General features: G+C 27.2%; 1 protein-coding gene across 1 annotated transcript; it reads right to left on the reverse strand.

Annotated features, from left to right (window-relative positions):
• Positions 1–11,812: 11,812 nt before the first annotated feature.
• LOC112713042 (ethylene-responsive transcription factor ERF098) lies at positions 11,813–12,265 on the reverse strand. Its single transcript, XM_025765821.3, has one exon. The coding sequence runs from the start codon at positions 12,263–12,265 to the stop codon at positions 11,813–11,815; it is 453 nt and encodes a 150-aa protein (XP_025621606.1).
• Between the last annotated feature and the right edge of the window lie 3,273 nt (positions 12,266–15,538).

A 15,538-nucleotide genomic window follows, 5' to 3' on the forward strand; every position in this document is an offset into this window, starting at 1 on the left:
TAGAGATGATATATGTGACAATTATAACCACACTTTATATCTTTTGTGGCTGAAATGTATGTATCATGGTTTAGAAGATCCAGAATATCTGCAAAAAATGGAAATGTTCCTTTCCCTTTCTGATCTCAATCAATTAAGACGTTTGTTGTGTGGCAATATCATGGGAGTATAATTTGAAATTTTTTTTAAAAAAAAAATGCTATATTCTACATGTTTATTTTCTTTCCAAGACTCTTAGATGGAAGATCTTTGAATGCAAGTGGTCTCTCCTTTCAAATGCATCATATCGGCACTGATATTCTTTGTTTGCTAATCTCAAATAGTGAATTTCTTTCACTAACATCGTCGGCATATTCAAAAAGAATGAAATTAAAAGCATTCAGTATATATAAAAGAGAAATTAAAGTACAGCAAACCAACTTTTAGTTAGACATATATATTAGTCAATTTTAATATTTAGGTTTATAATTTAGAATTTAAGATTAAATATTTATAATTTAAAATTTAAAATTTAAAATAAATAAAACAATTTTAAAAAAATTAATTAATATTGGCTGAAAAAAATTGATAATCTAATCTTATTCTAAATAAAATAATTTAACATATGGATATGGGCCGATTTAATTTAATATAAAATAAATTTTAAGAATAGACAATTCTTAAGTGCCTTTTTATTATGATATCGAACTTACAGAATTTATCTTTTAAATTAAAGGTTAAATTATTTGATTAATTCTTATAATAATTTTATTAAATTTATAATTAAATTTTTATATTTTTTAATTAAGTTTTTAAATTATTTTAACTTTTTGAATTAGATCCCTATTAATAATAGAGAATAAAAAAAGATTTACAAGTTATAAAATTATTATTATAGCCAATTATCCGGCCCATTATGCTTTCATTTTATATAACCTTCCTACTTACGGGAGCCTAATCTCTTTCACCTTTTTTCCTTTCTCCTCTTCTTCTATTTCCTTCTTAAATGTTGTTAACTTGCTTCTGAAATTTACGATTATATACCATTTGTTTCTATACTAGGTATTCTGTGGCGATTATGAAATTTAATTAGCATTTTAATGAAGCACTACTTTTATAAATAATAATAAAATACTACAACAAAATACTAAATACGGTCGGACGTTAGTAGCAAATTTATCAATGAATTTGATAATAAATTTATTGAATAAAAAAATTATTAACAAATTCAATTATTTTACGGTAAAATTGCCAGTAAGATTGAGAGGTGAGAAAAATTAGTGCGATTATTATCGTGATAAAATTTAATTGATGAAACGTTGCGTTTTGATCACGCGTAATATATTACTGTTGGATTTATCCATCGTAAATTCAACAGTAAATTTGTCCTAAATTAAAATCTCGCGTCCTTTTCTTTTATTTTGAAAGGCTCTCTCTCTCTCATATATATATATATATATATATATATATATATATATATATGATGGCCCCCTTTGTTAACGCCGACGATACTAATAACCTCTAAAGACTGCATAGACTCCTTACATCACGTTAGTCGTTTTGTCGTTGTTGTTTTTGTTGCCCTTGCAATTGCTGCCACCGCCGCTACTACTATTGTTGTTTTCTGTGTCGCCAGAACTCCCTCCTTCCTCCCTCCAGGTAGGTTGTCCTCCTCCCTCTCGCTATTATTTTTTTGCAATTTATTTAGAAAAAAAAAACATAATGCAACTTGCTGGTTGGCCACCGCCATCGCTACTGTGCCATCCGTGCTACCATTGCGTCAAAAAAGTTCTCTGTGGCACTACTATCTCTGAGTAACTCACTCACTAATTAGTTTATAGTAGTTAAACTTTAAATCTTAATTTATGGTGTATGTCTCTACTCCTGTTTTATTTTGATTTTGTTCTATTTTTATTGGATTTTAGGATTTGTTCTGATTTTTTTGTTTATTGTGATTTGAATTTTAGGATTTATTTTGGATTCATTATTTTATTTTAATTTGAGAATTTTTTTATTTCTGAATTCATTATTTTCTGCTTTGATTTGTTCTTAATTTTTTCTGTTTCTTATTTTTGTTATGATTTTTAATTTGTTCTTTATTTTTGGTTGAGATTTTTTTTGTAGTTCTCCATTGTTCTCCAATTATCGCTTGCTATTCTTGGTTCTTAATTTTAGTTATGCTTTGTCACTGTTAGAGTTTTTCGTTGTAATTTTTTTTGTAATATTTTTGTAGTTTGAGTGTGAGAACATTAATGAATAGAATTGTGTTTTGATAAGATATTGACGAGACTTATATCATTATTTATTTAGTTTTAATCTACTTCTGTTTAGAACTGACATCCATATTGGCTTGGTAGTGGAAGCTAATGTTCGTTGATGGCTGATCTGCTGATTTGTGTATTAGAGCAGTGGCAGCGACTTTAGGTTTAATTTATTTCTTTGAGTTATTCTTAGTTTGTTAATTTTTCAAGTTAATTATTGTCTTATTGTTGTTAATTTTTTTAGTTTTTTGTTGTCTGAGCTAAGCGTCTTCTAATTTAATTAGTTGATTGTTGTTAATTCTCTGAGTTAATCTTATCTTGTTAATTTTTTGAGTTAATTAATTATTGTCTTATTATTGATTATTGTTAATTTTCTGAAGTAATTGTTATCTTATTGTTGATTGTTGTTAATTTTTTTGAGCTTATTGTTATTTGAGTTAATTATTTTTTGAGATAATTAGTTAATTGTTGTTAATTCTCTAAGTTAATATTAACTTATTTAAATTATGAGTTAATTATTGACTTATTATTTATTATTAATTTGTTAGTTTATTATTATCTTAATTAATTATTTTTTAAGTTAATTAGTGTTGTATTTTCTGCTTTAATAGTTTAGAAATTATTGAATTTAAATCTTTACAATTATATATTGAATTTTTAAACAATTTTTTTTTAAATTTAATTTAAGTTTACCGCCAGATTTACCCTTGGTTAAAACGGCCGATAGTTACTAATTTAATTATAATTAATAATATATACTGTCGGATTTATCGGGAGATACATCCGACGGTAAAAATTACTTGAAAAAAATTTTCGACAGTAATTAATGGCGGACGAAAAAATCCACCGACAAATAATTACCAACAAGGTTTATACTGTTGGATTAATTTTGACACTAAATCTAATGGTAAACATATTACTGGAAGATATTTTTGGTAAATTCGACGGTATCCGACAAATTTTTGTAATGAAATATTGATAGAGAAAACAAGTTCTTTTGTTCTCAAGTTAAGAAATAGATGGAAACAGTGTTTTTGACTCGAATCAAGACCCAACTTTAAACATTAGTATTTTTGATACAGTGGTATCGGAGATGATTTCTCGATCATGGCGGCAAAAGTCAGAAGGGGAGAACTTGCCATGGGAAGGAAATATGTCACCAAGGTGGTGGTGAAGGACGCCTTTGCTCTTGTGAATGGGGATATTATTGGTTGTGATTTTGAGGCCACTATAGACTTGCATTTTTTCGGAGTTATATGAGTTCAGAGAAGGGGATGTAGAGGAAGACAAGGTCGAGAGAGACGAGATTTGCTCGAGTTGGTGGCACCGATGATGATGATGACCTTGTCCTTGCATTGGTGAAAGGATGTGTCCATGTAGGGGGAGTGGGGTGTGGTTTTAATGATATTGGATGCGAAAGAAGAGGGTGTGAAGAGAGTGTAACAATGGTGGCAAGGTAAGAGTGAGAAAAAGGAGAGAAGAGAGGGTTATTTTATCATTCTGAAGAGAGAGAATAGGTCACTCTACCAAATTTTTTTGTCACCATGAAGATTTAATTAATAATATTTACACTATAAGAAAAATACTGAGTACCGTTGGAATATAAATAAAATTCGACAGTAACTAACTTACTGTTGGATTTATCATCGAAAGGAAACAGACAGTATAAACCTCGCCGGTAAATGGTTATCAACAGATTCTGCAATGGATTACCTGCCAATAAAACTATTTGGTTCTGGCGGCTTTTTCTGACGATAACATTAGCACCACAATATGTTATTTTTCACATTATTACTGTCGGATTATTTCCTCGATAAATCCGACGGTAATGTTAATATTTAAAAAAAAAAGTTGTGACGCAATTTTTTTAATTTTTCCTTTTTAATTTTAATTCTTTATTTAAATTTAGTTTTTATACAATTAATGGTCAATTTATAAATAATAGAAACTAATTATATAATATTAAATATAAAATATTCAAATAAATTAAATAAATACAATGAAACAATAAAAAAGTCCCAATCATAATTAATGGTCTATGTGCCACCAGCAGGGATGATGCCAATAGCACACATCTTATCCTGGTACACCTCCATCTGAACCTCCATCCGCTGAAGCCGCTCTAAGATACCTTTCCCGAGTCTCGGTCAGCTCCTATGCTTACTCGTGAAGGCTGCGGGTGAGCTCCTGCATATGTAGCCTCAAATCAATGCCTTCCTCGGACTTGACGGCTCGACTGGTGGCAAAGGTGGACGATGACCTCTACATGGAGGTGTGGAGACTGCTAGCAAAAAATGACTCTAGGCCGTATACGCAATTCTTGTACGGCGCTGAGGCAGTCTCGCGCCAAACTGCATCGGGATCGACGACTAAAGCAGTAAAGTCATCGGCATTCTCTCCACTTTGCTGAGATTGCTGAGTCGCGACCTCTAATCTATGTGTGTAGCACTCCTGTGTAACACATGTTATTATGATTAACGTCCCATATAAAATTCAGCTGCACAAAGAAACTTTAAAATTAGTTAACCAAAATACATCGTATTAAACAAAATCAAAGATACAAACAAGCTGAGAAGGTTTCAAACTAAAAAAAATTAATTACCACCCACTTCTAAAACTATCATTCTCTGGTCTCAGAGGGGGATCTTCTTGTAGCTCAGCCATACATGGTCGTACATTAGTTTGATTATGTTGGTTATCTCTTAAGTACATGCGTTGTTGTTTGGTGCAAACCTATCAACAATTCACAAACAAACCAATATGGCAATATAAATTAAAACTTCAGAAGCAAATAACCATAATATATAGAGATTTTTTTAGAAATTTTGACAGATTTTCATCCATAACTAGAATGCGCCACAAACTCTATCCATCAACAATCAATGAACAACAGACAGTAATCAAGAAGAAACATCCATAAATCTACTAAATCCACAAAACTAGAATCAATAATCAGAAACTTTTAGTAATTCAATAATCAGGTAATACCAAAGATTTTCAGCAATTCAAACCTTCAACCCTAAATCCACTAAAACTAGAATTAACTATAAAGAATCACTAATCACGATATATCAAACACTTTCAACAGTTCAAATCTACAACCCTAAATCCAGTAAACTAGAATCAATAATCAGGCACTTTAGCATATAGAGCACTTAAAGTGGTACTTACGTTGTTTTGCCATCAGGATTAATCATCAACCAATGATGGGAGGTGGTGGAGGAGCATCAGCTGGCTTAGTTCCATGAGAGAATTCTGGGGCCGCAGTGTCCGTCGCTGGAGGCGACGTTGCCGAGACATTGGGCTACTAAGCGGATGGAGGCGCATCATCGCCAAACACAGGGACGTAGTTAGGTTAGGGATCATGATGAAGGGATGGTCTGATAAACTCGCAACCTGTGACATCACTGGGGTAATCGAAACAGAGGGAGAGGATCCAAAATTTCCAGGGGTATCGGGAGAAACCCTCCCTCTATCACGACCATGACCAGTAAGCTAATCCGCAATATACCTCTACCTGTCGTCATGTCTACAAAGAGCATACCAATTAATTACATTAAACTTAGTTCAGAAATCCAACAAAGAAAACTAAATCAACACAAATCAATAATAATCAACATAATGATCAACAATAATAAAAAATTTAGAACAATAAATCAATCTTATAAATTATAATAACTAGTTCAGAACAAAGCAATAATAATCAAAACATATTTTAATTAGAATAAAAATAAATCAGACCTAAATAAAGAACAGAAATCAGAATATGTTATAATTAAAATTGAAATTAAATAAGTTCAGTATCCTAAATTCATAATTTTAGAAAATTCTAAATTCAAAAAAAATTCAGTACTCACAGTTCAGAATTAAATAAGGAACGAAAACCAGAACAAATTAATTTCAACATTTGAAATTTATTCCTAATATAACCCAAAACCAATTAAATATACAAAGTTGACCTAATCGGGTTAAAAAGGACCAACTTAATTAACATTGTACTATTAAATAAATACCTCAATCATCTAAAAATTCAAAAGTTTTGGTCATTAAAAATAAATCAAATTCCATCATCAATGCATAATAACAATCATAACATGCAAACGAGCATTGCTTTTCAAGAATTAGACCAAAAATTGCATTAAAAGCTCTGAGGCATATTGACGAACACTTGGCATGCACAAACATTAAACATGCAAAATCAAGATCAAATAGCAATAGACATGCTCAATTTCAAATCAACAATCAACAGCAGCAACAAATAATTCAAAACCACCAACAACTAAGTATAAACCAAATAATCCGAACGTTTTTCAGCAATTTAGAACCTAAAAACCTAATCTAACCTATTCTAACCACTTAAAATCCACTAACACAAATTAATTCTAACTAACTAACCAAAAATCAGATTAATAAAACTAAAATTAAAAACAGAGTAGTAACTTGCATTGCCAAAACAAAACAGAATAAAGAAGATAAAAGGAGTTGCAGCGGCACTATGATGTTACCGGTGCGAGAAGTGGCAAATGAATGGTCGCCGGAGTTAGAAGTTAGCCAGAACGAACTAGGAACAATGGCTGGGTGACACGGGCCGAGCTACATTGGGTTAGAAAGAGAAGGGAAGAAAGAGAAGGGAGAGGGGACGACTTAGGGTGGCCGGTGGTGACAGGGAAAGCGAGAGGGTTAGAGAGAGAAGGGGCAAAGGGGTAGAGGGGTAGAGAGATAGGGAGGCAAAAGGGTTAGAGAGAGAGAGGAAAATTTGAATGAGGAGAGAAGAGGGTTCGCGCTTTGAATTTACGGTCTAGTTACCATCAGAATAATTCGACAGTAAACCATTGTGGGTCACCAAAATGCAGCGTTTCACTAAGTGGGTTTGTCGTCGAATTTTTTTGACAGTAAATTTAACCCTAAAGGACACGCAAATTTATTTTTGTTTTCCCCTAAATATTGTCGGCAAATTTACTGTCGAAAACATAAATCCGTCTGTAATTACTTAACCTTATAAATTCGACACTGTTATCGCTGGTAAATCTACTGTTGTTCTGCAATTCTAAAATCCGACTGTACTTGTTTTTCTTGTAAATTGAAAGAAAAAAATATATGGATCTAATTATAAAATTTGGTAAACGATAAAGACGAATAGAATAATTAAACTTAAAATAAATATAAAATATCTAAAAATTAATTGTTTTTATACATTTTAAATTAAACTAAATATTGACTTTTAATTTTTTTTAACAAATTAAACAAAAAATTTTAAAAGACATATCAATCATTTTAACGGATACGTTGACAAATTATTTTAAGAGTAAATAAATAATAGTAGTACACACTAAAGATTATGAATAGGAGAAAAATATAACAAAATCTTTTAAATATTCCTTTATCTAATCTTCAGCTCGTCTAACATAAAGTTACAATTATGTATTTTTTAATCTTAAAATCATTTTTGATTTGCCTGCGTATAATTTTTATAATATATTAGACATTTTTCTAATTTTTTAGTATTTATTTTTATCTCATTTATATTTTTTTTAATGTATGTTTTTTCATTTACTCTTCTTTTAATAATAAATCATATAATTGTTTTCTATTTTGACGGATTTATTTATAATTTTTTAATTAACTTATATAATACAATAAGGTATTCAAATTTTTTATATCAAAATTCATTCAAATATTTCTATTTATAGTTTTATTTTATGGACATATTTTCTTTAGTTCTACTCAGAAATCAACTTTTCTTTTGTTAACAATTAGGTGATCAATATAAAGAATGCAAAAAATTAAAAGAAAAGGACAAATCGATCCGTGAGTCTAATTTGTTCAATTTTAAAGACTCTCTCACGTGTGTATCCGTATCAACCAGATCAGTACAATCTACAATGGGAGTTATGTTTGATTTTTTGGTTGAGTTTGACGGACCCAAGTGAATATGAGAGATCAATATGTCTAGATTTTGAAAAAGTCAAAGATTTATTTGTCTTTTTTTTTTAAATTTAATAATTTGAATTGTTATTGTATAAAGAGAAAGAGAATGAGAAATTAAAAAAATAAAATATTAATTAAAAAAATAATTCATAATATTTGTTTGCTTTTTGTTATTTCATGTGATTATTCATTTTGTTTTTGGAATATAATTATATAACTTTTAGTTAAAATTCATAAAGATTATTTCTATGCCTGTTTACTTAAAAATAACAATTCATATTGAAAATACTTAATAATATAATTACTTCTGTTATTTAGTGGTATTTAACAAAAAAGAAATTATTCTAAATAATATACCATAATATATTTATTAAGACTGTTCTTAATGATTGATGAATTAATTTCAATTTTTTTAAATAAAAATAAATTTTTGTACATGACGTAAATGCTCTTGTTACTTTTCAATTATCTTCTATTATTTTTGTTCTACTTTATTAATACATCGTAAGAAGTACCAAATATTCGAGTACTAATAAAATCTGTAATAGTTATATCAGTATTTTTAATTTATGGAATCATTCCCTTCTTAGTTATTAGCTTTATTCTGAAGACGATAAAACTAGCAAAACATCTGATATCCTCTTCCACATGCCATGGATACTATGTAGTCGTAAAAATCTATAGTTCAATAACAAGACTGAAGATTATTTTGTAAAATCAACAACAATGAAAATCACCTGCTTCTTGAAGAATAAGGTGAAGAACACCTAGAGCTATCAAAGAATAGGCTCTGTTAGATATAAATAGATTTCTCCGGCAGTTTATGTATTACCTGTACTCCAATAGTATTCATAAGTATTCCCAGAATTTGTGAAATCATCCTATATTCATCTATACGTGAGAATCATTTAAACTGATTCACAGTTTACTATTATGTAAGAATGTCTTTTAAGATGCGAATATCATCCGATAAAAGTAGGTTGTGATTTATGTTACTATCAACTTTTATTTATTTCTAATTTTGCATAGTATATTGAGAAGAATAAATTGAGCATAAAGTATTAGATTAAATACTTAAAATGACTTTTCTTATTCCAGCATGTTTACTAATGATCCCACATAAAATAACTGCTCAATTATCTAATTCTGTCATAATACGTTAAAATAATAGATCAGAAGTGACAGAAAAAATTGATATCTTATCTATCCAGTTTACATTCTTTTTAGTGCATCACAGTATTCCTAACTAAAAAATGTAAAAAGAAGAAACACACCATTTATTACTTGATTCTATTCTAAAAATTTCGTGTATAAACCTTACTAGGACAGAAAGTTAACTGTTACACCTCCAAACAAGGCTAGTTCTATGGTGGGAAAAGCATAATGTGGTCCTTTAAAGATCTGAGAAGTTTTATTAAATAAAGAAGTAGTAGGGATTGATTCAAAATTTTTTTTAACCAAATAATTTTAAAAACAAATTGACTATAAATAATACTTTTATAAAATAAAATTATTTAACTACAAAAATTTCACTAAAATTAAAATTACTATGTTTACAATAACTAATTATTTTATTATTATTATTATTATTATTATTATTATTATTATTATTATTATTATTATAATAGACACTTTGCTTGAGAGTTTTTTTTGTTTATACTTTTGTTTTGTGAGTTTTAATTCATAAACTATTAACGTAATAATTTTTTTTACTTATGTCCAATATTAATTTTATATATAAAGCTGAAATTGTTAGTTCTTTTTACGGATATCTATCAAAAATCCAAGTTGTAAAAAGTCCAAAAATCTAACCTCTCCCTAATTACATCCAAATAAAAATTCTTTCATTAATGATTCAGACTTTTTTGTAATTATTATAAATTTTGAATGAAAATATAAATTTACAAACTAATTTGTATGATTGAATTACAATCACACATTTAGAATCATTTTAAGAAGTCCTTTAAGAACCATTTTATACTTTCTCTACGATAACCAAATCCTCTAAACAAACTAAAACTTAATCTTTTAATACTGTAGAATATATCTGATATACAAGTCAATCTATTTATAAAATAACATTATTTAGTATTTTAAAATAAAATTATTATGTCAAATAAAATTATCCAAGTTAATTAACAAACAATTCATTTATTCTAAAATTAGATGAATATCTCTTACTTTAATATTGTTAATTTAAACGTTTCTAATTTTAAAAACAAAAAATATCATATATATCATATGTATATTATAAATCAACCATCAAATTATTTATATATAACTACACATGTTATTTTCTATATATTTTAATATATATTTTATATAAATAATTTATTTAGTAGTTTAGTGTATATATAATATACTTGCTCAAAAATAATTTAACAACTAATATTTTAAAAAGCTTCAATGGGCTAATTATGCAATTAATTTAACAAATTATCCAAAAAATAAAAAATAAAAAAACATCAACTTCCTGAATCATTTGAACAAATAAAGAAATAACAAACCCTTTTGCACCAAGAAAAAAATACTAAACAGTTTTATACATAGTCATCTTATATTTACAATAATAATAATAATAATAATAATAATAATAATAATAATAATAATAATAATAATAATAATAATAATAGTTTTTATTATTGGTTAAAGATAATATTTTGTTTTGGTTAGTTTTATTTATTTTTTCTCTAAACACATCTGATCTTATGCACATTATTAAACACTTAAGTAAATAAGACAACATCATTAGTTTTATTTTATATTTGAGTACACAAACAAACCAATTTGATTCACAGTTATCTTTCAAGTTCATTCTTTGCATGGTATTATTATCTTAACAATTGTCTGAAAAAAATTTTAATATTGGAGGCTAAATTATTTTTTATTTAAAATATTATTTTATAAATTAAATTTTAAATAATTAATTCATAGTATCATTATTTTTGTTTTTATTAGAATATAAAGTATGATAATACTTGTATAATTCTAGAATATATTTAATTATTTATGCTTTCTTCTAGAAGTTTATCCTTCTACAAATTTAAACCATAAGTTGAGTTAATTAAAAATGTATAAAATAAAAATATATGATAATTGCTTTTTTACTTTTAAATTTCTTAATGATACTAGAGCAATTACTTTTTATTTTTTTTTAGAATAAGTAACTGTATATATTATTATAATCATTGAATTTTTTTATATTAAAAAAATATATAAGTAAAAAAATTATCATTCAGATAATTTTTTTTACTCTAATTATCCTTTTAATTTGGTTTTTTCTCTAATGTAATGTTCTTTAATTTCATAGATAACATTAAATCTCATGCATAAATTATAAACTCATAGTTGATTTATGTGTGGCATGTATATACACAATAGTAATAATATCATCATATCTTATATATGAATGCTAGCACACATGATAGGACTACATTATATATATAAATACTTAAGATTTTATAACTCTATCATTGATAGGAGGTAATTCTAAATAAGGATAAGATTTTGGTTGATCTAGACCTTCATAAGAGGAAGTACTCCTAGTTATTAAAGTTAAGTAACATGCAACTGAAAAAAAAAGAAGAAACCATAAAGTATAGTAAATATTAATTGTTAATGCTTGAGTGCTCAATTTATGCTAATCATTTTCCCTTCTTTTTCTTGTTCAGCTCTTCAGACTCAAGAAGATCCTCCAACAGCTTATTATCATAGTACTCAATCTCAAAAGGAGGACCATGGTTAGAACCAGAATTAGAACTTCCACCAGCATGGCATTGAGGTGAATAAGAAGAAGAAGAAGAAGGTGATGCTAAATATGGTGGATATGGTGGTGAACCCCTTATTTGAGAGTAATACTCATTTGGGAAATTGAGGATTGCAAGGTGACCCCTAAGGTTGAAAGCTGCACGATCATAAGCTCTAGCTGCGTCCTCAGCTGTGTCGAATGTCCCCAACCACAACCTTGTCCCTTGCTTCGACGGATCCCTTATCTCAGCAGCATACTTTCCCCATGGCCGCCGCCGCACACCTCGGAACTTGACCTCTTCCTTTCCCTTCTCCTCCTTTCCTTGTTTCCCCTTGTGGTGGTCCTCCATATATATGAGGTGATGAATTTATGTATTTGCTAAGGTTAAATTGATAGCTTGTTTCTCTAGGTTTTGATAACCTACACTTGGCTTGTCTTAATAGAGTGTAGTTAATTAATTTCTTGGTTTGTTGTACGGTGAGCTTTGTGATTGCCTAGCTCCTTATATAGATAGGGGGAAAATTCTTATGTGCTAAAGTAGCACTTGTATTATATGCTCTCAAAATTCGATTCTTCATAAAAAATATTTATAGTTATTTAGTTTTTATGATTTATATATTTTTAAATATTATAAATAAAAATAAATAGTTATAAATATTTGTATTGTAAACATTAATATATTATATTTCGTTCTAAAAGGTATACAAATATTTTTTTAAATAGTAATAATTTATATCTTAAATAAAATCATTTTCCTATTACTTAAAGTGTATATATGCATAGTGTTTCATGAATATTATATATGAAACTATTGTTTTTATCTAACAACTTAAATTTTAGAATAAATAGTATTAGTCATATAATATGAAAATTTTATAACACTTTTTATAGTCTTATATAAAATTTTGGTGAAAGCATCAAATATAATTTTTACCTAGCTAGTAACCTAAATTTTGAAGAGAGGTGAATGAAGACTCAGAGAAAAAAAGAACAAAAAAAGTTCTTTAAACAGAGCGTGTGTGTGAAAATGTCTCACGTATTATAGGAAAACTATAGTAATTTGTTCTCCTCATTAGCTCTATTGTCAATCTAGGAACGTTGATGCATTGACCAAGATTTGGCTTCGGAGAAGGTTCCCTGTTGGAAATGAAAGTGTATAAATTCGATCCTTCGACTATGTCTATGTTTTTGTCATGACTTAACTCATCAACCGGAACAAAACCCACGTGGAGAGGGTACAAATCTTTCTCATCAAATATGCAACTTGGCAAAAATCTTTATTTTATTACATATTATGTTCCACTAGGTGCAAAAATTGGAATCATGGATTTTGTATGTGACACTATAGTTTGAGCCATTAGTAACATTGGGTTCTCTATTCATGTTTTTAGAATAGCACCATTTCTTTGTCTCATGGTGTATCTGATGGGGTGTGGCATGTGGTGGATATAACTTTATGCTCCATATATAGATTAACGAGAATCCACAAATCCACAATGCTACATATACTAAAACTATTACTATGCTATATATTATTTATGGATCAAATAAAATAACATATAGCTTTGATGTTAATAATTTTAATTCAAAAAATAGATTGACGACATAAGCTTGAATTTTGACCACAACTTTTTTCAATTATCTTTTTATTGGCATAACTTGTTATAGTTTAGTTTATTATTGATGATGACTACTCGATGATGCATCTAAAAAGAAAACTATGACTGAAACTAAGTGGGACGCTTATATCTACATGGGAATATGATGGGATTTTATTTTAAAGTGTTTTTAAATAAATGAACATAGTCTATTATTATATTCCTTGAATTATACTCCCTCTATTTTAAAAACCAATATAGATATATATATTTTAAAAAATAATATATAAATTTTAGTAATACTTGAAATTATATGAATAGAGAATATATATTAGTTTTAAATAAATAAGTATATGTAACTAATATTTAGTAATACATGAAATTATATGAATAGAGAATATTATTTTTAAATAAATAAGTATATGCAATTAATATTTGTTAACTATCAAAAAATGTAATTAATATTTATTCTATTATCACAATTAAATTAAATTTACTATTAAAAACGATAACATCAATTTTTTAATTTTTCACAAATATTTTTAAACAAAAAATATAATATTAATAATACGTAATTTTATTTTTATTTAAAGATTATAAATTACTATTTTTTTTTCTACGAACCTAAGAAGACAAGCTCAAAAGATACTATAAGTTGGAAAGAAGAGAATATCACGTAAGGAGCAAGTAAATAATGACCATATATTCCTTCTCTGTGGCAGTTAACTTTTGATGATGGTTAGAGATATAATTATTTATATTATTTTTTATTAATTTTAATTTTTGAAATAAATAATTTTATGATATGATATTAAAGTTAATATCCTAAAAGTTTAGAATTAATTTTGCGTAAATTTTAAAAATAAAAAATAAATAACATAAGAGTATAAGACAAATAAAAAAAACTAAAAAAAAAGGCTTGTACAAACATTAAACAAATTCAAACAAGTCTCTTAATTGAAAAAAAATGTTAAATATTAAGACATATAACTATTTATATTTTTTTATCAATTTAAATTTTTTAAAATGAATGATTTCGTAACAATCATTTCAATCCTAGCAATAAAAGAATATTAATCTTATTATTACCTAATAATATCATTTCAATCCTGCTATTTTGATATTATGTGATGTTCTATACTTCAAATTTTCTGAAGACATTGTAACGTGGATTCTATGGGAGCATATATAGAGTAGGCAAATTTTGCTTAGCATCAATTAGTTATTAGCAAAGAAACAAATTAAATTTGTTCTTTCCTTTGGTTTGTTGGTCGCATTTAATTTCTATATTTCTTTAATTTATATTGCCAAAAGTCTAATTAGAAGAAAAACGGTGACCAAATTCAAACTTTAAAAGTGGAAGCAATTGACTAAATTAATCATATCTATTATTCTCCTGTAACTCTGTAAGGACAACTAGAAACTACCAGTCCATGGAAAAAGAGAAAAACAAAGTGTTTTGGTATTAGTGAATACTAAAGTCCCTTTAATATTTGAAATCTATCATATTTATTTACTTCTATTTTAAAATATTCATTTTACGCAAACCCTTTCTATACTTAAAATTTGAGTAACATTTTTTTTACGAGTGCAATAAACATAAAGACTCAAAATTATATTTAAAAGAATTGTGAATTCGAGGATTTTGTTGTAATATTTTACAGTTATATAATTACATCTGTTTTTTTGGATGACTATTTACGCGGTCAATATAAAAAATAATTATTTTATTGATATAGTGTTATATAATTGGATGCACGTATAAAACTATTTTATACTGACAGTACATCAAAATTAAATTCTTATTTTTGAAGCTATTAAGGATCCTACTAAAAAAATGTTAAATTATAATTTAAATATATCTTTAAAGTAATTGTTCAAAATTTATATTTATAAAAGTTTTTCTCTATTTTTTATTTAATTCTCATACAATATATGTTAAACTCAGAGACTCATGAAGGATATAGCGAATATCATCAGTTTTTAAAAAAGGAAGAAGAGCATCCATCAATGATGGTCTTTTT

This window comes from Arachis hypogaea, chromosome 9 (genome assembly GCF_003086295.3).
Source record: "Arachis hypogaea cultivar Tifrunner chromosome 9, arahy.Tifrunner.gnm2.J5K5, whole genome shotgun sequence".
Classification (NCBI taxonomy): Eukaryota; Viridiplantae; Streptophyta; class Magnoliopsida; order Fabales; family Fabaceae; genus Arachis; species Arachis hypogaea.

Coding starts and splice junctions, on each gene's coding strand:
- LOC112713042 (XM_025765821.3), bottom strand. CDS start 12,265: ATGGAGGACCACCACAAGGGGAAACAAGGAAAGGAGGAGAAGGGAAAG.